General features: G+C 42.7%; 1 protein-coding gene across 3 annotated transcripts in view; it reads left to right on the top strand.

Moving 5' to 3' along the window:
* LOC119161488 (serine/threonine-protein phosphatase 1 regulatory subunit 10) overlaps positions 1-23,423 on the top strand; it is an 89,571-nt gene extending 66,148 nt beyond the window's left edge. For all 3 annotated transcript variants that reach the window (XM_075879188.1, XM_037413989.2, XM_037413988.2), the window contains 6 exons: positions 394-1,747; positions 2,953-3,199; positions 4,420-4,495; positions 9,050-9,473; positions 17,312-17,569; positions 22,994-23,423. In XM_075879188.1, coding sequence (XP_075735303.1) covers positions 394-1,747; positions 2,953-3,199; positions 4,420-4,495; positions 9,050-9,473; positions 17,312-17,569; positions 22,994-23,115 — 2,481 coding nt within the window. In that variant the 3' untranslated portion in view covers positions 23,116-23,423. The remainder of the gene's footprint in view (positions 1-393; positions 1,748-2,952; positions 3,200-4,419; positions 4,496-9,049; positions 9,474-17,311; positions 17,570-22,993) is intronic.
* Positions 23,424-23,654: the final 231 nt, after the last annotated feature.

The following is a 23,654-nucleotide window of genomic DNA, read 5'->3' as shown; positions in this document are numbered from 1 at the left end:
TTTCACTTTTCTTCTAGCATCTTTGTGCTCGCGCTGCAGCCCTTATTATCATGCAGTCAATAGTTTTGAAAACTGAATGCAAATGGAACTTGATAAGACAGATGCTTGGGCTAGTTACTGATTGGTCAGCGTTGGTCAGCGCTCTTTCTGTCCTTGTCTCTTCTGTAGTTATGTCGCAACTACTCGTTGTCTTACGCTGTGCAAAATATGTTGAATGCAAATGGAGCAATAATGCTCTTGACAAATGCAAAGTAAATGAATGAAGTTCATATGAAATCTGATTGAATGTGTTGTGTACCGTATATCTTTGAGTAAAGGCATGCATGGCTATGCATCACTAAACATGCATGGCTCGATGCTCAAACGTCATTTTGTCTCTGATATGTTTTTCAGATTCTTCCCATGTCACTGGAACGACTCAAAGAAAACAGTAGTCCCAAGCTTATCAAGAGTCTGATGAAAAGCAGTGATGAAAATGTGCGTTTAGCAGCTGAGAAGGTTGTTAGTGGCTGGATGAAGCTGATTAAGGGTGATTCCAAGGAGGCTGTCAGGCCTGCGCGTGATGCTGATGCCGCAATCAAGAAAAAAAAGAAGTCATCATCAGCATCATCAGATACTTCAAAGGCTGACCCTGTGAAAAAGGAACGTTCAAAGGGTTCCATAGATGAATCTAGCAGTGAAAGTAGCAACACTTCTAGTGGCAAACATGGTCCTTCTAAAAGTTCTTCATCTGCCGGATCTTCTGAAAAGGAGACCACTTCAACAATGAAGGAAGTGCCAGCAAAGAAGCCAAAAGTTACTGATCGTCCGAAGACAGTGAAGACTTTTCAAGCACGATTCCGATCCACAGGCCTAGAAGAGGCACCACTGCCACCACCTACAAAAGCTGGCACCAAGAAAGTTAGTAGGCCAGCTGTTGACAAAAATGCTGTTTTGTCGGCGCGACAGAGGCTGGCTCCAACGGTACATGCTGAGCGAAGGGTGAAGCCCTCAAGCCTGGTGTCCATGGGGGGTGATGGACGTGAAACGGTGGGCCCTGGAATTCGGCTCATTCCACCAAAGCCAGTTCATGTGCTGCACGAAGATGGCGGGTTTATGGACGCTTTGACTGCAGCTCCTGCTCCATCACCTATAGCAGCAGTTCGACGCAAGCGTAGGCCATCCGGTGCTGGCACAGCTGCAGGCCCTGGAGGGGCCAAGAATGCTGCTTCCACTTCTCCCACTAGCCCCACACCTGCTACACCAAAATTTCAGTTCTACAAGGACACACTGGAGACGCCAGAAGCACCAAGGGAAGTGGACAGTGACAAAACAAAAGAAGCTGGAAAGATTGAAGAGGAGGATGAAGATGATGACATTGGAAAGAGAGTGAAGCGGAGGAAAAGGGGACAGGCTACAGCTGTTGTTGAAGAGAAATCTAACAAAGAAGGTACTGAATCTCCTGAAGGCGAGGATTCGCCACCAACCCCGACAGCTACAGCTGAAAAAGAAGAAGGAACTACAGAAGAAGGCCACGAAGTCAGCAAGGCTTCAGAGGGAGACTGCAAAGAAGAAACAGCCGACAAAGAAAATGAAAGTGAAGAGAAAAGCAGTGAGGTTGATGCTTCATCATCATCATCATCATCATTAGACCGACCAATTTCAATACTTTCAATGACAAGAAAAAAGATCAAGAAGTCTGTGCGCTGGGTTGAGGATAGCAAGCTGAGGCAATTCCGCTACTTCGAGTTGGATGAGACTGAGAGAGGTGAGTTAATCATCATCTAGGTACCTATTTTTTGCATACTTGCTTGTTGAAAGCTTATTTTTAGCTGTTTTGTTTTGTGCTTAAGTGCCATTAGAAACTTTAAAACAGCAGGGCAGATTTGGAATCCTGAATTTTTTCAACTATGCTGTTGCATTTGCAATTATAGACTCTACGTTGAATTCTGAGAGATACATGAGGTGTGGGAGCCATATAAACTATTTATTGTGAATTGTGGTTTGGAAACAGTAGTTCAATTAAGAAACTGGCATAGTTTAAATTCTTACTGCCAAAAAGTAGGTAAAAAAAAAATCGTTGACATAACAGGCTGGATCTGCAGCAAACCAACAGGTCTATTTTGTTGCTCATTTTAGGCTGCACATGTGTGCGTAATAAAAAATTATGGTGTGTGGGTCTGATTATTAACATTTAAAGGTTTATGAAATATTATTAAAGTCTAACATTCTTTATTCTTCTTCATTTTTGGGAGTTAGCTTGTACTGGTTCACTCTTAGCATTAACGTGCGAGTGCCTGGCTTTATTCCATGGAGGGCCAGTGCAGCCAGTGCTTACTTGCAGTGGCACTTAGAGCCATGCTTTTGTTTTTTTTTTTGTCTACACTGTTCAGGTATGTTGGGCTTACCTTATTGTGAACCAAGCTTCACTTTTGCAATCATATGGTCATGGCTGCTGATTAGGACCGATAGCTGAGTGAGTTGGTATGAATGTGTGATCAAGAAAACTGCAAAAAGAAAAAAGGACCTCGTAATGGGGAAGGAAGCAAATACCGAAGACTTTTCATTGGGTGAACTTATGCCCAGAAAAAGAAAGGCACTCAAAGTGCAATGATATCACACAGTCATTGGTCATCAATCAATCTGATCGTTGGTGGGACATGTCATTCTTTACAAATTGAGGGTGGAACATTCCAGAGTCATTGCTGGTGCTTGCATTAGCTCTAGAATAAACTCTACTGTTCATGTAATGCGCAGTCTTTTCAGAATAGCCAGTACAATCAAGAAGCTTCCTAATCATTGCAGCATGGCCTGTTCTGAGCACTAGTGACAGTTTTTATGAGTGAAAACTTAATCACATAAAAATAGAGCAAAAGCCTGCTGCCTGGCAATGTGTTGTGCCATGATGTGCAGGGTTCACAGTTCACGTAAGAAAACTGAATCTAGAGACTTCTTTTTGCCTATTTTCTGCAGTGAATGTTAACAACCTACACAACTTTGGTGACATGAAGACCCTGGAAATGAAGCGTGAGAGGCAAGCGGTTGAGACAGCCCGTAGGTTGATGGGTGACCGTATGGAGGAGGTCATCCCATTTCGACCACCTCGGCGGCTGACGCTGCCAGAACCTCTTGCTGAGCCAGGTGCCAATAGCCTGGAAAAGGAAATTCAAAAGCTTAGGCAGCAAAAGACATTGCAGGAGATCTACTTCTCTAAAGAAATGTACGTTAACTAATTCACACTCAACTATTGTTTTGCTTTTCAACAGTACTAGTAAAATGTGCATGTTCATTTGTATGAATTGCATGCTTACCTCTTTTATACATATATTTAGTTTAGCCAAACTTGTCATTGATGACAATACTATAAGGACGAGTATCACTTGTTGCATAGCAACCATTGTATCACATATGCTTGCCTCATAATATACTGTGGAAGCTGCATTTTCAGCAGGCTGAATAGATAATCTTGATGGTACTCTCTTCGTTCTTTAATTGACAGAAAGTTGAGCTATTTAGTAGGAATACATTCTATTCATGTGTACACAGATGCTAGAGAGGATAAACATAAATGTTGGTAACAACTTAGTGGGTGTGCTGTGTCAGAAAAGAAGGTAGACATAAAGCTTATCGGGGCATGCTAGAAAATGGCAGTGCCACTTGTCAATTTGGAACATGGAGGCCTATGCAAAAGAGATTAATTTGATATATGGGGTAAACATCCCAAAACCACCATATGGTTATGAGAGACGCCGTAGTGGAGGGCTCCGAAAATTTTGACCACCTGGGGTTCTTTAACATGCCCCTAAATTTGAGCACACAGGCCTACAGCATTTTCGCCTCTATCTGAAATGCAGCCGCAGCAGGTGGGACTCGATTCCACGACCTGTGGATTGGCAGCTGAGTACCTTAGCCACTAGACCACCGCGGCGGGACTATGCAAAAGAGAGAACTGTTTGCACATAACATTGCTTATTTATGCAAGATAATTGCATGTTTGTATTGGTCATTACGGTATACCTTTTACTGTGAACCTCTCGCCCCCTTGCATGCAGGCATCAGATTCGGTCAAGTTCATGATTTTTATGGAAGGGATGGATTGAAAAGGTGAGGATGGTTAACCAGTGGGGAGGGAGAGAAAGGAAGAATGAGAAAGAGGACAGACTATGATAAAGAGAGGTAGAGAGAGAAAAAACAGGGCACAAGTGCACATCTACTGTTACAGTCGAACCCGTTTATAAGAGACTCCGAGGTGAAAGGGATACCAATGTGCTTATCATAAAATACGGCTTGATAAGAAAATGCCTACGTGGTACCTTGTTTGTAAGAGACCTTTCATAAAACAGACAAGAACTGCTGCCCAGAGCGTGTCTCTTATAAAGGGGTTTAACTGTATATAAATAGGTCATGATAAGACTTGTCATGTTGCATATTTCTTCACAGGATTCCAGACTCTGCATATGAACCTGACCCTGAACAGCTGTCTTCAAAGGAGCCTAAAATCATCCCATTGGAAGATGTAAGATAATTAGTTTTTTTTTTTTTTTTGATGATGATGATATGTGCGGTTTAACGTCTGAAAACCACCACATGATTGTGAGAGACGTCGTAGTGGAGGGCTCCGAAAATTTCGACCACCTGTGGTTTTTTTAACGTGCACCTAAATCTAAGCACACAGGCCCACAGCATTTTCGCCTCCATCGAAAATGCTACTGCCGCAGCCGGGATTCAATCCCGTGACCTGCGGGTCAGCAGCCGAGTACCTTAGCCACTATACCACCGCGGCAGGACAATTTTTTTTTCCGCAAGTTTTCTCGATTTCGAATAGGTGCCTTTTCCACATTTAATTCTAAATTTTCTGTGCCTCTGCCACCCTCTTGTGGTGCATATTACAAACATAGCCTTCTATCCTGCATGAAATCGATTGTAGAATGGACATCACAATGACTTTCTCAACCTTGTATGTATATTCAATTTTCTCAATTTGTTTATTGCAGACACACATAGAAGAGAATAATGTCCACGAGGTAAGGCAAAAGGAGACTCGTATGTCTCCTGACAAGGCCTTTACCCCGGGCGCACATGTCCAAGAGCACGAACGAAAGCAGGGAAAACATGTCAAAGAATAGAAATGATTAACTTCTCATTAGGGCATATGCAAATAAAAATCAAAACAAACGGAACACTTTTACATGAATATAAGAAACAAGCGTTTACTAACTATAATAGAGAGAGTAAATATTTTTGCATATGAAGCACATACAATGTAAAGCAAAAGGTAAACATCAGCATTTTATGATTCATCATTGAAAACTTGTACATTTGTAGGGGACAATAGAAGTAGTTCTACTTGTTTTTTAAAGCAAGAAATACACGTGGTTTCATTCGCTAGTTTGATTAAGGATGGGTGTACAACGAAATTATTTGATGAGTGCCATAGTTGGGCTGTGGTCTTGATCCTGTCTATGATGTAGTACATAGGTTGTATGCCACTTGTCTGTTTTAAATATTTATTTGAAAAGGTGCTATAATTGTGTTTATTATCGCAGAAACTCATTGTTGCTAAGCGAAACTTATACAACTGAAAGAACAGTAGTATGTTCAGAGTTTCATACAGCAAATCAGGTAATGAGGGCAGATGAGAGGAAAAGGAATCATTTTCAAGCTTCTTTGTAAAAAGGAAACACATTCGGCATCTGTCTTGTTGCATGTACCCCAGACTAGATGACAGTATGATAGACGGGAATGAATAAATGAGGAATATAATTGTTTTCTAATACATAATGGTAAAAAATATTTCAGTTTGTATAACATACAAAGAGACCTAGATAACTTCGCACAAGTGTAGTTTATATATATTCAGACCAACTGAGCCCAGACGTAAAAATTATCCCTAGAAATCGACAAGAGTTTACGGGCACTATTGTAGAATGATTGATACTTAATTCTATGTCATGAAAGAGCGACTTATTTTTTGGATAAAATATTACGTACTGTGTTTTCTTTAAATTTAAGTTAACATCATTCTCACTCAGCCAGATTTGAAGTTTGTTAAGCCAGGTGTTGTCATGCTGCTCTAATACCTTTAGATCTGGACCAGAAAAGAAAACATTAGTGTCATTGGCATACATAGCAATGGCAGGAGTAAAACGAATATTTGTGATATCATTAATATATAGAATAAAAAGCAGAGGACTCAAAATTGATCCTTGTAAAACCCCAAGGGTTTATGTTTCCCAAGTCGGACTCGAATTCATGAAGCTGTGTATATTGTGTTCTGCCTTCAAGGTAACTCGCTATTAATGTAAATGCCAATCCACGGATACCGTATGCCGTTAACTTTTGGAACAAAATTTGGTGTTCGATCGAGTCGAAGGTTTTTGGAAAGTAGAGAAAAATTCCTACTGTAAAGAGTCCCTGTTCAAAATTACCGAGTATCTTTTCTTTGATTTGCAGTAGGGCGAATTTCACCGATTTACCTGACTGAAAGCTGCACTGGTGTTTAGAGATAATATTTTTAACTTGTATGAAATCATACAATCGTTTATAAATAATACATTCTGTGATCTTAGGAAAAAAACAGAAATACCAATATTGGTCAATAATTGTTGGGGTCATTTTTTTCTACCACTTTTAATTATGACAGTAGCCAACGCAACTTTCATTTGGTCTGGAAAAATGCCAGTCGCCAGCATTCTGTTGCAGATATAAGTTAATGGAGCAGCAATATAACAGATAGCTGCTTGAACAAGCAGAATGCTGATTTAATCGTACCCGGGCAAGCACGCGTCTTTCAGTGCGGCCATGGTAGATGCTATCTCTTCGTCTGACGTAGGTGATAACATGGAATCCATGCAGGCCATAGGAATGTATGAAATAGCAAATTTTGAGGATGGTGCTACTTTAGGGCCTAGAATAGCACCTGATGTCAAAATGTCAAAAAATGCATATTGAACTGATTTGCAAGTTTCATTCCAGAGATTGCTTTTCGCTAATGTGTAATTCGGTAGATATACGTGGTCGTTCAGTTCCTATGATTTTATTAACAGCACCCCAGAGTAGTTCGGAGTTATGTATTAATTACAAGGGAGATTTTAGATTTACAATAGGCATTTTTTAGCTATTTTTAGGTCTAAGCTTAATTTGTTCCTATACCTTTTAAACTCGATTAGATCTGCGTAATCCTTTGTTTTCAAGAAACGAGCAAGAAGAGTTTTCTCTCTGCATTGATGCTGCACAAGGTGTGCAAAAAGTGAATTGTTGTTGATTAATTGTGTGTGTGCGTGCGTGTATTGTCGTGGTGCCCTGTTAACGAGAGGGGAAAGTATATGTGTGTGTGTGTGTATACACACACACACACAAGATATATGCATGCATCGACTGCTTAGTCGATGCATGTTTAAAGCCTGATGCATGATTGTGCATCAGGTTTCTGTGCTGCAATATGCACTGCAAAATGCAGTGATATCTCGGTATAACGAACTTCAGGGGACTGTGGAAATTTGTTTGTTATTTTGAAAGGTCGTTATAGTGAAAGCTCGAAAATTAACCATAAATACTTATTTTTCACTGACCAAAACGACTTACCTTTGTAAGGGTGGGTCCTTAACTCGTTTTTCACGAGAAAAAATCAAATTCACAAGTAAACACCAAAAAATGCATGTTTACTTTAAAGAAGTCTGTGTTTTTTTTTTTTCTGGACGCAAGCAGCACAAATTTTGCAGCGCGAAGGCCTCCAGCTCATCCACATTCCTGTGGTGCGATTCGGTTCTTTGGTCACAAAAGCCTGCATTTTGCCTTCCTGTTGCCAAAGAATATCCATTGTCTCGCTTACTGAAAACTGCTTCTGCTTTTTCGTCCCAAGCAGAGATGAACTCATTTGTAGTATCACCGCAGCGTGAATGCCGACTTGCTTTGCGGACGCGATAGTAATCACCGAAAAGAGATCAACACGACCATAGCCTCCTAGATTTCCCTTGCCTGCCAGATGAGCGCGAAACGCCCGTTGTCTATGGGGGCGCAGTCTACGTAGGGGTAATGGTTTTCGTACTTGGCCTGTGAGATCGGCAATTTTGGCGTTTGCTTATTATAGAGGCTATGCCTTGTATTGAAGGGGTTGCCTGCTGAATGAGCGCAAAACGCCTGTCATCTATAATGGCGGCACTTACGTAGGGTTGATTATAATTACATTTACACCTCTTTAAAACTTTTTTTACATTATTTTTGTTGCATATAAGTTCCAAAAACGTAAAAGATTATTTGAAGACACCCCTACTTAAGTGGCGCCAGCACCATAGTTCCGACGACGGCCGCTTCCTAAGTGACCGCCCATAATCCGGCAGGCAATGGGAATCTAGGAGGCTATGACACAACTGTAAAAACAAGGCCTCCAAAGAAAAATCCGAAGCATCACGGCTGTCATTGCCTCTTTCGAAGAAAAAAAAAAGTTCTAAAAAAGAAAATTTCTCGCGTTTCGTTTTCTGCTCTCTCGCTGTCTCAGGTTTCCCGTGCCCGTTCTTCTTGCTTTGCGATTCCCACTCTGCCTCGCAGACCTTGCCCTCTCGTGTTGCCCTCGCCTCTGCGCCTGCTTGTAAACGTGTAGTACGGTCTTTCATCGAGTGGTCGTGCTTGCAGCGTCGGCGTTTCAACAAAAAGAAAAAAAAAGAAAGTCACCCTTTCGTGTTTTTTTATCTCCACACCGTCGCGCATTTCTCGAGAAGCAAGGCGCCCGTTCTCTTTGTCGTCTGCTTGTGTACCGCTCCGGTGGTCGCGACGGATTTCAGAACAAAAGTTCATAGTACTGAGGTGTTGTTAATATAACGCAAAACTAAATTAATGCTCATTATTCTGAAGTACGTAGTAGTGAAATAATTTTACATTGAAACTATTAGCAGTCAGCGCGGGATTTTTTGAAATTTTGTTAATCGGAAAAGTTCGTTAATGTGGGGTTCGTTCTACCAAGATTTCACTGTAGTACTGGCAGTAGGTATGCCCATGCATTTCAAAGATGTAGTCGTTTGGTTTGGCCAGTTGGCATGCAGTGTAAGTGATTGAGAATGTATATCCAATGCAGGAAAACGGCCCGGGAGGTACATTGGACTACTCACACATGGAGCTTCCCAAAAGCAACAGCCTACTGCCACCTATCCTGTCAAATCTGGTGCTATCCATAGCATCAAAAGGGCAACCAACACAAGGAAATGCTTCTTTGCAGCAGTGTGGGCAGCAACAGCAGCTTCAGGGTGGCCTCTTACCAGGCCAATTCCAGAGCGGTGGTCCTATGCCGCAACAGCAAGGAGCATTCTTCCAAAATGTGGCTGGCCTGCATCCTGGAAGTGGCCCAATCACTGCCGACGTCCAGCAGCAGCAGACATTGACCATGATTGCTCTAATTGGCCCAGATGGAGGGCAACCCGGGATGCACCTTGGGAGCATGAGCATGGGAGGAGATCCTAACGGGCCACCTTTCATGCATGGAAACTCCATGCAAAACCAAGGTGAGTCATCATTTGTACCACATTCTGATTTCAATGTGATTGCCCCTAAACTACAGAATCTTTTCTCATTTGCTTTCACATCTTTTGTTTGAAGCTATGTTTGTATAGTGAATAGCTTTATTACCCATAATTTAGTGTTCTTTGCTATATAACAGGGGCTTAACTAACTAAGCAGTAACATTTTGCAAAAGTGATTTGCATAAGGCCTGAGTGTACCACTTAAGGGGAGACACGGGTATGGGAGGCCGAAAATTTTTCGAAAAACCGATTTTTTTGAAGTATTTTTTTTATAATCATTAAGGTCTAAGGAAGCTGTTCCTAAAATATTATAGCCCTGTAATGCGTATTTGTCGAGTTATTGGGTCGCAAAGTCAGTTTGATGACCATTTTCGCTTCCGAAACCACCTCAAAAACGGTCGTATTCAACACCGCAGCTCGCGAAAACCGCACCAAGTAGCGCGGCCATTTTGGTCTCATTTTTAAGACGCATTTTTATATTATCTGTTCCTAGCAGAAGAACGTTTTTCGTCTAGCAACAACGCAGCTATCGCGCATAAAGAAAAACTGAATACTCGCACATCATTGGTGCGTTTTTGTCACGTGTGGCAGTTCCCGGTTTCCTATTTGACGCGAAGGGATTCGTCTGCTAGACAGCGGCGTGCAAGCCGCCATTTTGCGTAGAGGCCTAACAACGGCTGTGCATTCGGTGCAATAGCAGGCGGTCATCGGAAGTTCCGGAGTGCTCATGCATTCGGAAAAAGGCGAAAACGGTATCCGAGAGCCCGCACCTTATCACCAGCGAGACCTTCTGCCGCCGAGAACTCGGAAGAAGCAGGCTGTGCCAGCGCAATCACTGCCGCGGCACCCGCGATCGTGAATGCAACAGCCGCGTCCCAAGATCACACGAGAGCTGTACGCGTCGACACTCCCCTGGTTTTCGACGCTGAAAAAGTGGCCATCGAGTGTTGTGCGAGCGATGTTCTGCAAGATCTTTCATCAAAGTCTGCCACAAAACGCAAGCGGTCTTTTTTTCGAGACTCGAATGGAGCCGCAACGCCTGGTACGCCGTTCATCGTCGTTAGCTTAGAGTTGGTCAACGAACTTCTTCAGTGTATGAAGTGCGGTGTGTGTGGCGGGCCTGGCAGAATCTCCAAGGAAGACCGCGAATATGGCATAGCCGCGAAACTTGTTCTCACATGTGACGAGTGCAGTAAACTAAGGACCGTATGGAGCTCGCCGAGAGCAGGGGGGACGCAGCGCACGGCCCCTTCGAAATTAACGTGCTAGCAGTTCGCGCGGCAATGAGCACAGGAAACGGGCAAACTGCGCAGAATTGAGGCCATGAATAATGCTGTCTGGGCAACCTTTTACGACGTAGCATCTACTGATGCAAGCCCTCAGCACTCTCACTGCCCAACTTGTGAAGAGTCATGGTGCAAGTACAACAAGGCTGTTGCCAAGCAGGAGACTCCTTCGAATCATCACTACAACCTGCCGGAGTATGTGGTTGATGCTTTGCGGCCTATTTACATGCGCCTCTCTGACAAGAAATTGCTGGAGCGTTGTCAGCGAGGCAAAACACAGAACCCAAACGAGAGCCTGCCCTCCGTCATCTGGTCGCTCGTGTCCAAAAACAAACACGCGTCGCTTTTCACCGTTGAAGTTGCTGTGGCCGAAGCTGTCGCAAGGTTCAACGCTGGCAAAGGGAGAGCAGATGCCGCCATATTGAAGGAGCTGCACCTGCAGCAGAGTGTTGTGGCCGCTGAAAGATGCTCAGAAAGGACAGTCGCCGACTAGTGGCATCTGAGAAGAAGCATGAGCATGCTGAAAACTTCAAGCATGCCATGAAAAGAAAGCGCACCAAGTAGAATGATGATGACTACATTCCTCGTGGCTTCTAACATGGTTAATACGCCGATTCACACCTTTTCTTGTTAAATATAAGTGCTCAGCATGTTCCTAAACTTCTTTTCTCGTTTTCTCAAAACAACATTTTTCATCACACCCTAAGCCATTGCCCACAGTATCTTTTGATGTAGCAGTCGGATTTTGATAATTGTTGCAGCATTTGAAAGCTTATACATTGATTAGTGCAAGAAAACAAAAAAAAATGTAATATTTTTATTTACAATATGATTTAATTAGCAACAAACTTAAGCAACAGTTTCAGACTTCTAATGAGTATACTTGTTAAGGCCATAACTCTGGTACCAATGAAGCTAAAAATAAAATTATGGTTTTGTTGCACTCCCTGGCCTTCATGGAATGCTGTCCTATCAAATTTGTAGCAATATTTTATGAGGAAGATGTCAAAAGGCTGGGCAGAATGCAAGTTTTTGTAACAGTCAATATTTAAAAATCTAAACGTGATAGCAAAAAACTAATTGCATATTTGTTTTCAGCTGTGAAAAATACATATTGTATTAAAATTTCAGCTGGAAATACTGAAAATTAAAAAAAAAATTCAGACTAGTGTCTCCCCTTAAGCTAAATGATCTTGTGTGTATATATATATATATATATACATATATAAGGGAGAGAAGTGTATACCTAAGGGCTCGTATTTCCGTGTTTTAACACAATATTAATGAGATATAACAGACAGTAATGCCAAGGAATGTACAGGGGAAGTTATTAGAACCAATGGAATGTAAATAAGAAGAAAGAAGAAAGAAAAGTGGATGAAAAAATTACCAGCTGTGAGCAGGAAACGAACCTACGACCTTCGAATAACGCGTTCGATGCTCTAACCACTGAGCTATCACAGCGGCCGTCCCTCCATCCACTTTTTGGGGTTTATATGTGAATTTAGAAGTAGGAGTGACAGTCAGCGCCATCTATAAGCCAAACAACGAGTGTGAAAACACTCTTATTCGCATGTTTGGCGTCACGTAGCACGTGAACTTATTATGAGCGGGCAGCGTATTTATTGTCCCTCTTATACAACCTAAACACACCAAGTCTGCCAGTACGAGACCCTCGTTCAATGAAATAAGGGAGAGAAGTGTATACCTAAGGGCTCGTATTTCCGTGTTTTAACACAATATTAATGAGATATAACAGACAGTAATGCCAAGGAATGTACAGGGGAAGTTATTAGAACCAATGGAATGTAAATAAGAAGAAAGAAAAGTGGATGAAAAAATTACCAGCTGTGAGCAGGTAATTGCTCACAGCTGGTAATTTTTTCATCCACTTTTCTTTCTTCTTATTTACATTCCATTGGTTCTAATAACTTCCCCTGTACATTCCTTGGCATTACTGTCTGTTATATCTCATATATATATATATATATATATATATATATATATATATATATATATATATATATATATATATATATATATACACATGTATAGTATAACATTGTTACAATGGATCTGCTTACAACCAACATTCCGATACTACATACCAATTGGCGGCGTTATGATGATCTGCCTATTTGTACCATTGATCGAGATTCGTTTACAACAGATCTGGGTACAACGGACATACAGATATAATTGACCGAAATAAGAGGTCAGAAAGGTAGTCGGCACTCTTTTACAGCAAACTTTTTACATCATTTGGGATACTTCCAGGACGGGAGGAGCGTGCCTGCAGTGTCAACACAGGTGGCGGTCATTTTGAGACGGCTGTGCTTGGCTTGGACCGATCCGGCTAATAGGGCTTACTACGACTAATGACTAATGCATCATATAAAAATTGATGTATGATTTTTAATAAGAACAGTGTTATCGAAGCAAAATACTGTCTGCTCATCAACTCAAAAAAAGAAAAGGAGAAGAATCATTAAAGCGTACTTCATTAGCAACTGCATACTTTTGTCAAAGTAAAAAAAAAAAAGTTAATAGAAAGCGCTCGCTTTGTAGCAGCCCCTCTTGGAATAGAAGTTACGTTCGGAATGGCGCTGACAGTGGGTGCTTTGTTCAGCTGGGGCTGTTTCGATGTTTTGTTAGACTTCGTGTATTGTGTGAATTGGTTCGTTGTGGATGTGATCAGGGTGTGATGGAGCCTATGGAGCCGAACACATCAACCAATGCCTTGCGTCGTAAGCCACTGCAAGCGACGAAGCACAAGCAGATATCCCTGAAAGACGAGCTTGATATCATTGAGCAAGTTGAGAAGGGAAAAAAACAGGTGGACATCGCCGTAACATACGGCTTGTCGAAGCAGACTGTCAACACCATTGTCATCACCAAGGAGGCGATCTTGTTGAAGAAAGCATCAGGTGGCTTACAACTCAAGAGGTTTTGGTTCCGTGAAGCTTCATATCCTGATGTCGAAGAGGTCTTGCTGATGTGGCTTCGTGACGCCTGTTCACGAAATATCCCCGTGAACTGACTGCTGCTATGAAAACACACGGAGCAACTTGAGTTTGTTCTTAATCAAGAACAGTTTCAATGCAGTAAAGGTTAGATCGAGGCATGGAATCGCCTTGAAGTGTCTATCCGGAGAGTTAGGCAGCATCGACAACAACTGGAAAGCCAATGTTCTTCCCATTGTCCTCGAAGGCTATGCATCATGGGATGTGTTCAATGCCGATGAGAGCATGTCTTTTTTTTTTTTTTAAGTTAAAGCGAGGAAAGTTTTTTGTTTTGCCAACGCATTAAAAAAAGAACGCATGAGCGTTCTTTTTTTATTGCAATGGGGACGAAAACGAGAAAACCAACTCTTGGTTTCAAGCAAGATGAAAACATCCCGATGCATGCGCAGTATGCACGTTCCCGTGGACTGGGATTCGAACAGAAGTGCCTGGAAAGATACTTTCAACCGATGGTTGCTCGACTTTGACAGCAAGATGCACCAAGAAAGCCGGAATGTGTTACTTTACCTCAACAATTGCTCGAGCCACATGCACCTTCCCCAGTTTTTTTGCTACAAAGATTGCGTACTTCCCACCTAACACAAAGTCAAAGGCGCAGCCTATTGATCAAGCATTGTGCACCCAGTGAACTCAAGGTATCGCTCATGCCTCTCTGAGCGTTTACTTTTTCACATGCAGCAAAAGTGAGACTCTGTCATAGACCTCAGATTTGCTGTGCAAGTACTTTCAACTGTGTAGGTGCAGATTAAGCCAGCAAATAAAACAAAATTGCTTTAGAAAAGCTGGTTTTTTCGTTAGTGACAGTGACTGCACAGACCCCTTGCCACTGGAAGGCCAATCACATCCCAGTGTCTGGTCAGCCTTTGGGAGCCAGCAGTTTTCCGATTACGTAACTGTGGATGATGACCTTGTCAGCTCAGAGCAGCTGACAGATGAAGAAATCGTTGCCCAAATTCGCAGTGTACCGAATGCAGAGCAGTAGCATGAAGACGACACCTCAGAGACTGTGGCCGAGGAAGTGACTACTTCTCAGGCCCTGTGCTACCGTAATTACTCGAATGTAACGCGCACCTTTTTTCCGGTTAAGCGAGTTCATAAATCGCATGTGCATTAGAATCGAGTACGAAAAAAAATGAATACGGTAATTTTATTGCCATCGGCATTTCAAAAATGGCCGCCCCCTACGTGCGTTGGTATGGCGCGTCGGCCATTTCTGTTTATGTCTTTTCCATGTACGGCACTTCGTACGTGTGCTGAGGAGTTCGTCATCTTATAGTGCATTAGCATCGACGGCATGGAAGGGTCGACTCCAAAAACTCGACGAGTGCACCACGATGCCGCTTTTAAAAGAAAAGTCATCGTGTGTGCCGAAGCGAACGAAAATCGGGCCGCGTCGCGGTCGTTCGGAGTTCCCGAAACGTGCGTGCGGGACTGGCGGAAACAGAAGCAGAATATTTTCGACAGCAAAGATTCACGCAAAGGCTTCAGTGGACCACAGCTGGGTCGATTTCCGCAAATTGAAGAGCTGCTCGGTGAGTATGTGATTGAGCAGTGAGCGGCACAGCGTCCCATGACGACAGAACTGCTCCAAGTGCAGGCTGTGCAGCTAGCCTTAGAAAAAGGGCAAATGCAGAGCCAGTTTAAAGCGAGCAGGTGCTGGCTAACTAACTTTATGACGAGGAAAGGCTTTTCTCTCTGAAGGCGAACTTGCATATGCCAAAAGTTGCCGGAGGAGTAGGAAGAAAAGCTTCAGTTTTCAGAGGTTCGTCCTAAACTTGCGGCACAACAACGGCTCCCTGCTTGGGCAAATAGGGAATGCCGATCACACGCCTCTTTACTTCGACATGCCTGGCACCACAACCGTCGAGAAGAAGGGGGCGAAGCAAGTTCGCGTGCTGACATCGGGCCACGGTAAAACTAGAGTGACGGCAATGCTCTATTGCACATCAGATAGGCACAAGCTTCCCCCGTATCTCATATTTAAATGGAAGACGCTCTCGAAAGGAGTCGTTTTCCCCAGTGGTGTGATCGTGCGTGCCAACGAGAAAAATGGGTGCGCGTTGCAATCGATGTCTTACCTTTTTTTTTTTTTTTTTCGTCGTGGAAACCGGTTGCGCATTACAATCGAGGGCGCGGTAGAATCGAGTAAATACGGTATACTCAAGGGCTGAAAAACTATTTCGAGCAACAGGCCACAGGTGAAGGTTATGTGAACGCACTTGTGACAATGGAGGCGCGTATAGTGTCTAAAGCTGTCTGCCACACAGTTCAGACAAAGCTGGCCAGCTTTCTTCGAAACATCTAAAAATAAATCCGTTAGTCAACTTGTTGTGTTTGTGACTTGCAATTCTCTCTGGTTATAACAGACTTTTTACGCATTTACTTTAACATCTGTTGTAACAGTAGATGGTCATACTCCCTACAACATACTCCCTTTATAGCAGACGAAAATCCTCTTCACTATGAAGGTCCGTTGTAACGAGCTTATACTGTTATACTGTGTGTGTGTGTGTGTGTGTGTGTGTGTGTGTGTGTGTGTGTGTGTGTGTGTGTGTGTGTGTGTGTGTGTGTGTGTGTGTGCATTCATGTGTGTGATTATTGTTTATCTTGTATTTATGTGTATTATTATTGTTTAGGTACATTTATTGCATTTTTTGTGAACTCGGCCCCTTTAAGCTTTTTCAATTGCAAAAGAGATCAGATGGTATTTCATAGTACGTCATGCAACCTGATTTGGCTGTAAATTTTGTGAAATGGCAGATTATTCATGTTTTTTTTTTGTAAACTGCCTTTGTAAATTTACATGCATCTCAATATTTCCTCTTTTTTTCTGTAACATTTTCTAACATTTGCCTTAATTTTGAAATGTTTGCTTAATATTTATAGAAATTATTCTTTTCAGGAAATCATTTGTTATTATCTGACTTTGCGATGTAGTGCCTGTGCTTTCATTTAAAAGCAGTGCAGCACATTAGCACAAATAGGCTGGGTAAAAAACTTCTGTGCATTAGGATCTGGAAAGAACCTGAATATTTACAAAGCCTAGAGCCAGGGTTTCGAATGTGCTATGTGTTCTAATTAATGCGACTAGCCTTTTGTTGTACAATTGTAATGGCTTTTAGGCCAAAATTTGACTTTTTCTAGTTACCTAGAACCGATAAGCTATTTATCTCACCTATTGGTAAGACAAGCCGCCCGTGATTTGGAGCCAAAAACCTTGATAGCCAAATTGATTCTGCAGAAACCCTACAACATGAAAAATGTTGTAGTACCTTTCTTTACTGTTTAGGTTCTGCAGAATTAATTTGACTTTAGTGTGATATCTTGTAACCTTCTAGTACTTAACTCCATGGTTTTGTGGATTTCATCTGTAAACAAGACGTTTTTTTAGCCACCAACTTTCTATTTATAGGGAATTAATATGGGTCTTTCTTGTAACTTTGTTTTGGTGTTGAATGTTTTTTTTTTTTCTTTTTTTCAATAAAAGTCTTGATTTTTTTTTCTCACCTAGGCATTGGCATGATGGGTCCCCCAATGGGCATTGGTGGAGCTGGTGGTTTTCCCATGGGAGCTGGTGGTCCAATGCCTAATGCTGGGGACTGGGGCATGATGCACCCTGGCATGCCTCAGGATGGGGCAGAATACTACAGCCGGGGACACCATCCAGGCATGGGTGGTCCACACATGGGCATGGGAGGACCACCAATGGGAGCCGGTTGCGTAGGAGGCATGATGGACATGCCTCGTGGAGGACCACCTCATGGAAGAAGTGAGCACAGCTGACACTACTCCTTTTTTTAATAAATACAAAGGCAGCTAAGGGAGGATGTGGCAATGAGAATATAGTATATTTGATAAAGATGTTCAATTTATCAATTAATTTTTTTTGCTATTCTGAGACAGTACTTTACGTCATGAGGAAATGTTAGACCAAAGTAAGTAGTAGAAGTTGAGAAAAAAAGCATTTTACTGGTGGGCTACAGTCAAATGCTATATAAAAAATTGGGCTTTAGAAAATACAAATCTGCAGTTTTCCCTTGGCACAGTGTCACCATATTGGCATCACCATAAAGAGGACAGGTCGGAGCTCAAGGTAGCCACAAATATGCATTTCTCAAATAAAAAATAAAGCCACCTCTTTTCCTATCCCCATTTTCTTAACTTTTAGCTCCAATTTATTTTAGCTTTATTTTTTTCTCATCTTACATTTTTTCAGCAGTTGCTATCGGTCATCTTTGTGCCATTTCACAACAAATGAAGAGATAGCCATTCTGTTTTCTGCATTTAGATTCTAAGAGATTGGCCAGTGTCGTAAAGCTGTCAATATTTGTGGCCAAATCTTGCAGATTTCTATAATTTACATTTTCTGGAAGTTGTTAGGGAGACAATATGTCCATAACATTTCAAAACTTTTTACAGCGAAAGCTGTTATGATATAATTTACATTTTCTGGAAGTTGTTAGGGAGACAATATGTCCATAACATTTCAAAACTTTTTACAGCGAAAGCTGTTATGAGATCACAACTCTGGTCACGTGCTGTTGTTCGCCGCCGCCGGTGTCAGTAACCACATTGCGCGAAATTAAAAAAAAAAGAAAAACCTAGCACCAATGACACAGTGAGGCTCGAACCCGGGTCCGCTGGGTGCCAGCCCAGTATTCTATACAGAGTTAGGCCGATGCTTGTAACTTGTTGTCAAACTTGCCTTAGGCAGGCTTGACCTAGCACCAATGACACAGTGGGGCTCGAACACGAGTCCACTGGGTACGAGCCCAGTCTTCTACAACGGAGCTGCACCGGTACTTGTGACTTGCTTTCAAACTTGCCGTAGGCAGGCTTGTTGTCGGGAAAGCAATCGCGTTAATACGACTTACACAGCGTTTTAACAGCGAACGAACAACCAGTCGTCACACAATGCCAATGGCGTAACAAGTGGACCGTCCAATGTTCCAAACCATCACAAAAGTTTGTTCTTGTTTTCTCTATTAACTGTGGCGCATACTCACTTCAGTCATAATTCCTCATCGTCGTCAGCGACTGCATGAACAATTGGCACAAAATTCCTTGCAATTGTTCAGCAGATACCACACTTCTCAAAAGAATGACGAAAAATAGCATAGTGAATGCCAGCCTACTACCCAAATAAATTTATGAATAATGCCCTAGTGGGTGTCAAGCAAGTGTGCTTGGAGTAGTTACCCAATGAGTGTTTCGAAAATGCTTTGAAAGGCCACTCTTCTAGCTTTCGCTGTGCTGTGCCTTCCACACAGGCCTGGCATTTTTTTTATATTTACTTGAATATTAAAAAATAATTCAATAGCATTATGCCACAGAATGGGCCGTTATGAATATACTTAGCAAAAATTTTGGCAAACATGTGTCTAATTTATTAATTTTGGGATAACAATGAGAGTATATCAAGTATTGTAACTCAAAAACTAGTTTAGATAACTCAAAGCTGATTACAGTTATGATATCATCATAAGAAATGACATCTGCATACTAAATTTCATCCCTTTATCTACATAAATAACAAAAATAGTTTTCATTGCCATGTCCCATCTTAGAAAATGTAACACAAGGGAAAGCGCTAACAGAAATGGACACATAGTAGTATTTTCATTTCATGTACTTGCAGATCACTGGGAAATATACTGTGTGCTCCTCTTTTATAGCAAACAAGGCTTCTGAAAAAAAAAAAGCAAAAAGTGAAAAACACTGAAGGCATTTTCATCAGGAAAGCAGCACTTCGATACCATCGTTTGATCATTTAAGGGGGGGCGCGGCAAGTAAAGTGCCGATTTTGGTCAAAATATGCGATTTTCTGATTTATTTTTTTTCGTAATCTTTAGACCTTCAACTTCCTTGTTCTAAAATATTACAGCGAAACGTGCGCTACAAATCCCGCAAATAGTGTTTTTGCCGAGGCTAGTCGCCGAAAAGTGCGAAAAAAAAGCCCCTGAAACGGTGTTGTTCACGCCGCACAAACGCGCCAAGTTGTTGACCGTGGGCCGCCATTTTGGTAGCTTTGGAAAGAGGAGAAAGCCGGCTTCCCGGTGGTCGCGGTCTCGTATTTCGCCGAGTGAAAATAAAAGCGCGAGGAGCAAGTAAAAAAACGAAAACGAAGAACGGCAATTGGCTGCGCGGGTCACGTGGTAGCAGGCGCGACCTCTTACTGGTCAAAGCTGCGCCGCGCACCTTGGCAACCTTGGAAGCGCGAGCGCATCTGCGGCCGCCGTGTCGAGAATCATCCGGCGTGCGCTTCGTTTTTTGCCAGTTTGCTGTTTTTGTGATAGTTCGCGTGCTTTTTTTACCAAGCTTTGTTTACATCGGTGGTCTCTTCTGAGTGCTTGCTCATACTGCGGTGCTATGTTGCCGCAAAAAAAGTTCCGGAGCGTCCACAAGTACGGCAAGCGTCGGAAAGCTTGGAACAAAGGGCAGACGACTGCGGCTGCCGTCCCAGTCGCAGTTCCGGACGGAGCATGCTCTTCAAGCGTCACGGAGCCTCTACTCAGACCCTTCGCTGATTGTTGTGAGGCCGAGAGTGTGGAAGGTGCCACATCGTCGTATGTCAGACCGCCGGATGCCGTCGACCGTGATGGACGCTCTCGCGAACCCGATTGCGGTGGCACCGCGTCGGCAGCCGTTGCAACTCCGGGCGTGCGCGCGTCGAACATTCTATCGCGAGTTTCGGCCCAGATTCCGAGCAGTGAAGAAATCGCGCAGCGGGCGCAGACAAGGCGGGATGTTTTGGATGCCGTAGCATCGAAGTCCGCTTCAAAGCGGAAGCTCGAGCTTCTGAACGAAGGCTGCGACGAAAATGACGGCGGTAAGGACTCCACATTCTTCATTGTAAATAAGAAGATGCTGAACGGTCTGCTTTCGTCAGTAAAGTGCAACAAGTGCGACGAAGGGTCGATACGCCTCGAGACTACGCACTGCCTTGGACTCGCGGCGAGGATGGAACTTTTTTGTGACAATTGTGGCAGAGTGAACAGTGCGTGGTCGTCCCCGAGGTGCTCCGGGCAACAAAAAACGAACCCCTTTGAGGTAAACGTGCGTGCTTTGAGGGCTGTGCAGTCAGTTGGCAGAAAACAATCTGCCATTAATGACATTTTTTCTGCGATGGACATTTCGCATCGAGCACTGCACCACAAGTCCTACCAGAGACTGCAAAGGAAGTACAGCCACCCTGCCACCACATCAGCTGCCACCCGCATTGAAGCAGAAAGTGCACAGAAGGTGCATGACATTTACAAGGACCTAGGAGGAGTGCCAGGCAACATTGACGTCATTTACGACGGCACGTGGATGACGAGGGGGCACAGAAGTCATATTGGCGTGGGCTGTGTAATCGAGCTGTACACAGGCTTGGTCTTGGACCACTGTGTCCTGTCCAACTACTGCCAAGGCTGTGCTGTTGGCCCCAAGCCTGGTGACGACAACTATGAGGAGTGGCTTGAGAAACACAAGCCACAGTGCCAAAAGAACACCGATGCTAATCAGGCCAAATGGAAGTAGAAGCAGCTAGGATCATGTTTGAAAGATCGTTTACCAAGTACAAGCTTCGATACATCAATGTGCTCTGCGACGGTGACAGCCGTACGTACCTTGCCCTCACGCAAGACAAGGTGTATGGCTACATGGTGATTAAGAAACAGGAGTGTGTGAACCATGTGAAAAAAAGAATGGGCACTTCCTTGCGCAACCTTCTTGATGAGCACAAATCCAAAAGCCGAGGACTGAGCATGGGTGGCAAAGGCCGGCTGACGCAGGGCCTGATAAAGAAGTTGACGAATTATTATGGCTGGGCCATTAAGAGCCACCCCAACGATGTTCCTGGCATGGAGAGGGCCATCATGGCCACTTATTACCATGTAACATCCACAGATCAGGATCCACACCACGACCTGTGCCCAAGTGGGACTGACTCCTGGTGCCCGCACAATCAGGCATTGGCCAAGGGAGAGCCGCTGCCGCCTCACAAACATAAACTGCCCCCTCACGTGCGAGTGGCACTGCTGCCAATCTACAAGCGCCTCTCGAACAAAGAGCTCCTTGAAAGGTGTGCGCAGGGAAAAACCCAGAACGCTGTGGAGAGTATGAACAGCCTCATTTGGTCACTCCAGTCCAAGAGCCAGTTCGCCTCCCTTCTAAGTGTGGAAAGTGCAGTTGCAGATGCAGTCTGCCGTTTCAATGGTGGCTGCAAGAGTGCGCTGCAAGAGATCACTGCTCAACTGGGCTTCAATCCAGGAGACTGCTCTTTGCGGCGAGCAGCCGAAAAGGATGCCAAAAGGGTAAAGAGGGCTCAAAAGGCGCATTGTTCTACGACAAAGAAGCGCAAAACTGGGTTGCGCTCTACAGAGGCCAAGGCCACAGCATCTCAGGATTACTGCCCAGGAGGATTCTGAGTGTTTTAGGCATGTTGTGAACTTCCAAACAAGAGTGAACTTTCAAAGTCAGTTTTCTCAACTCTTGATTTTCGCCTATGTGCCTTCGCTAGAACATCTGTCATTTTCTAACAAAGACTGATAGAGTCGTTCCGTTTTTTGCACTAGGCTCAGGAGGCCTTTAGCAGTGCAATAAAGCTTTATCTCTCTTCTTACTCATCATTTAAAATTTTTAGAACACATTTTATAATTACTGCGATGTGTGCGCAAAACAACATCCATGTTTTGGAAATTTTATTTATGGTTACAAGAACTAGAAAAATCAACTAATAGCTTCTTTGCACAAGTTGATGCTTTGGGAACATAATAATATGAAAAAATAATTTCATTTAGCAATAATTATCTCTTTAAGTGTGAAGAGCATTAATTAGTATAATTATGCTTGTAACTCAAAAAGTACAAGAGGTATTTGAAAACGGTTTTCATATTTGGAATCCTCACAATCATCCACATACACACACCAAATTTCATCACAAACAGTACATTAATAAAAAATTAGTTTTACTTGCCACGTCCCCCCTTAACAGATAGTTTTGGTTTCTTCTTTATATATAGGTAACACGGGCAATGCCATTAGTGTTAGTGTGCATTTATCCCATTTCTTTCTTGTGGTATAAGAACAGCTTGCCTTTTGGTTTCATTTTCTTCACAGTTTCTTGCAGTGTTGTGCTTTTCATGTAAAAAATGTGTGCATATCCATCACTAGACAATTCAGTTATAACTTTTGTTTCGCTTCATTTCAGACACTCGTATAAGAAACCATCCACCCCGTGTACCGTGCAAGTACTACATGACCTCTCAGTGCCGGTTTGGTGCCAGCTGTTCATTTTTGCATCCTGGTGTGAATGGACCTCCACTGCAGTGATTGAGAAACTTGTTCACTGAATTGTGTCTGTGTAAAATTTACTGCAAATCGAAACCTGCATGATGTGTAATGTGTATACAAAGAATTTGTATTGAAAAGAAATCGTGACGTATATTTATTTTCGATTCCATTGTTGTCGTAGAATGGCGCATCCATTGATTGTAAATAAAGTTGGGAAAACTTTAAATCACCATGTTGTAAATAATAGTCTATATTTTGCCATTGATTATATATACTCAGGTGTAAATATGTACATATGTAAATAATATGACTTTTTCTAGGTGAATTAAAGGAAGTTGTTAATTTTACATTTCTGGCTTTGTTGTTTTATTCTGCATGCTTTTGTATATATCTTACTCTGGGCTTTCAAGATCTTAAATTCTATCAGATGTATTGAAATCATATGAATCACTAAGTAGTGCTCAACACCTGTGTACCTATTGCAAAAAGATAATAACGATTTGAATGTTTATCAAGTCTAGTTATAAGCCTTGGGACCTTTAACCAAGTCTGCAAGATTAATTAAATATTGTAATGGA

This window comes from Rhipicephalus microplus, chromosome X (assembly GCF_043290135.1).
Source record: "Rhipicephalus microplus isolate Deutch F79 chromosome X, USDA_Rmic, whole genome shotgun sequence".
In the NCBI taxonomy this organism is placed as follows: domain Eukaryota; kingdom Metazoa; phylum Arthropoda; class Arachnida; order Ixodida; family Ixodidae; genus Rhipicephalus; species Rhipicephalus microplus.
This window is presented reverse-complemented; position numbering and strand designations above follow the sequence as displayed.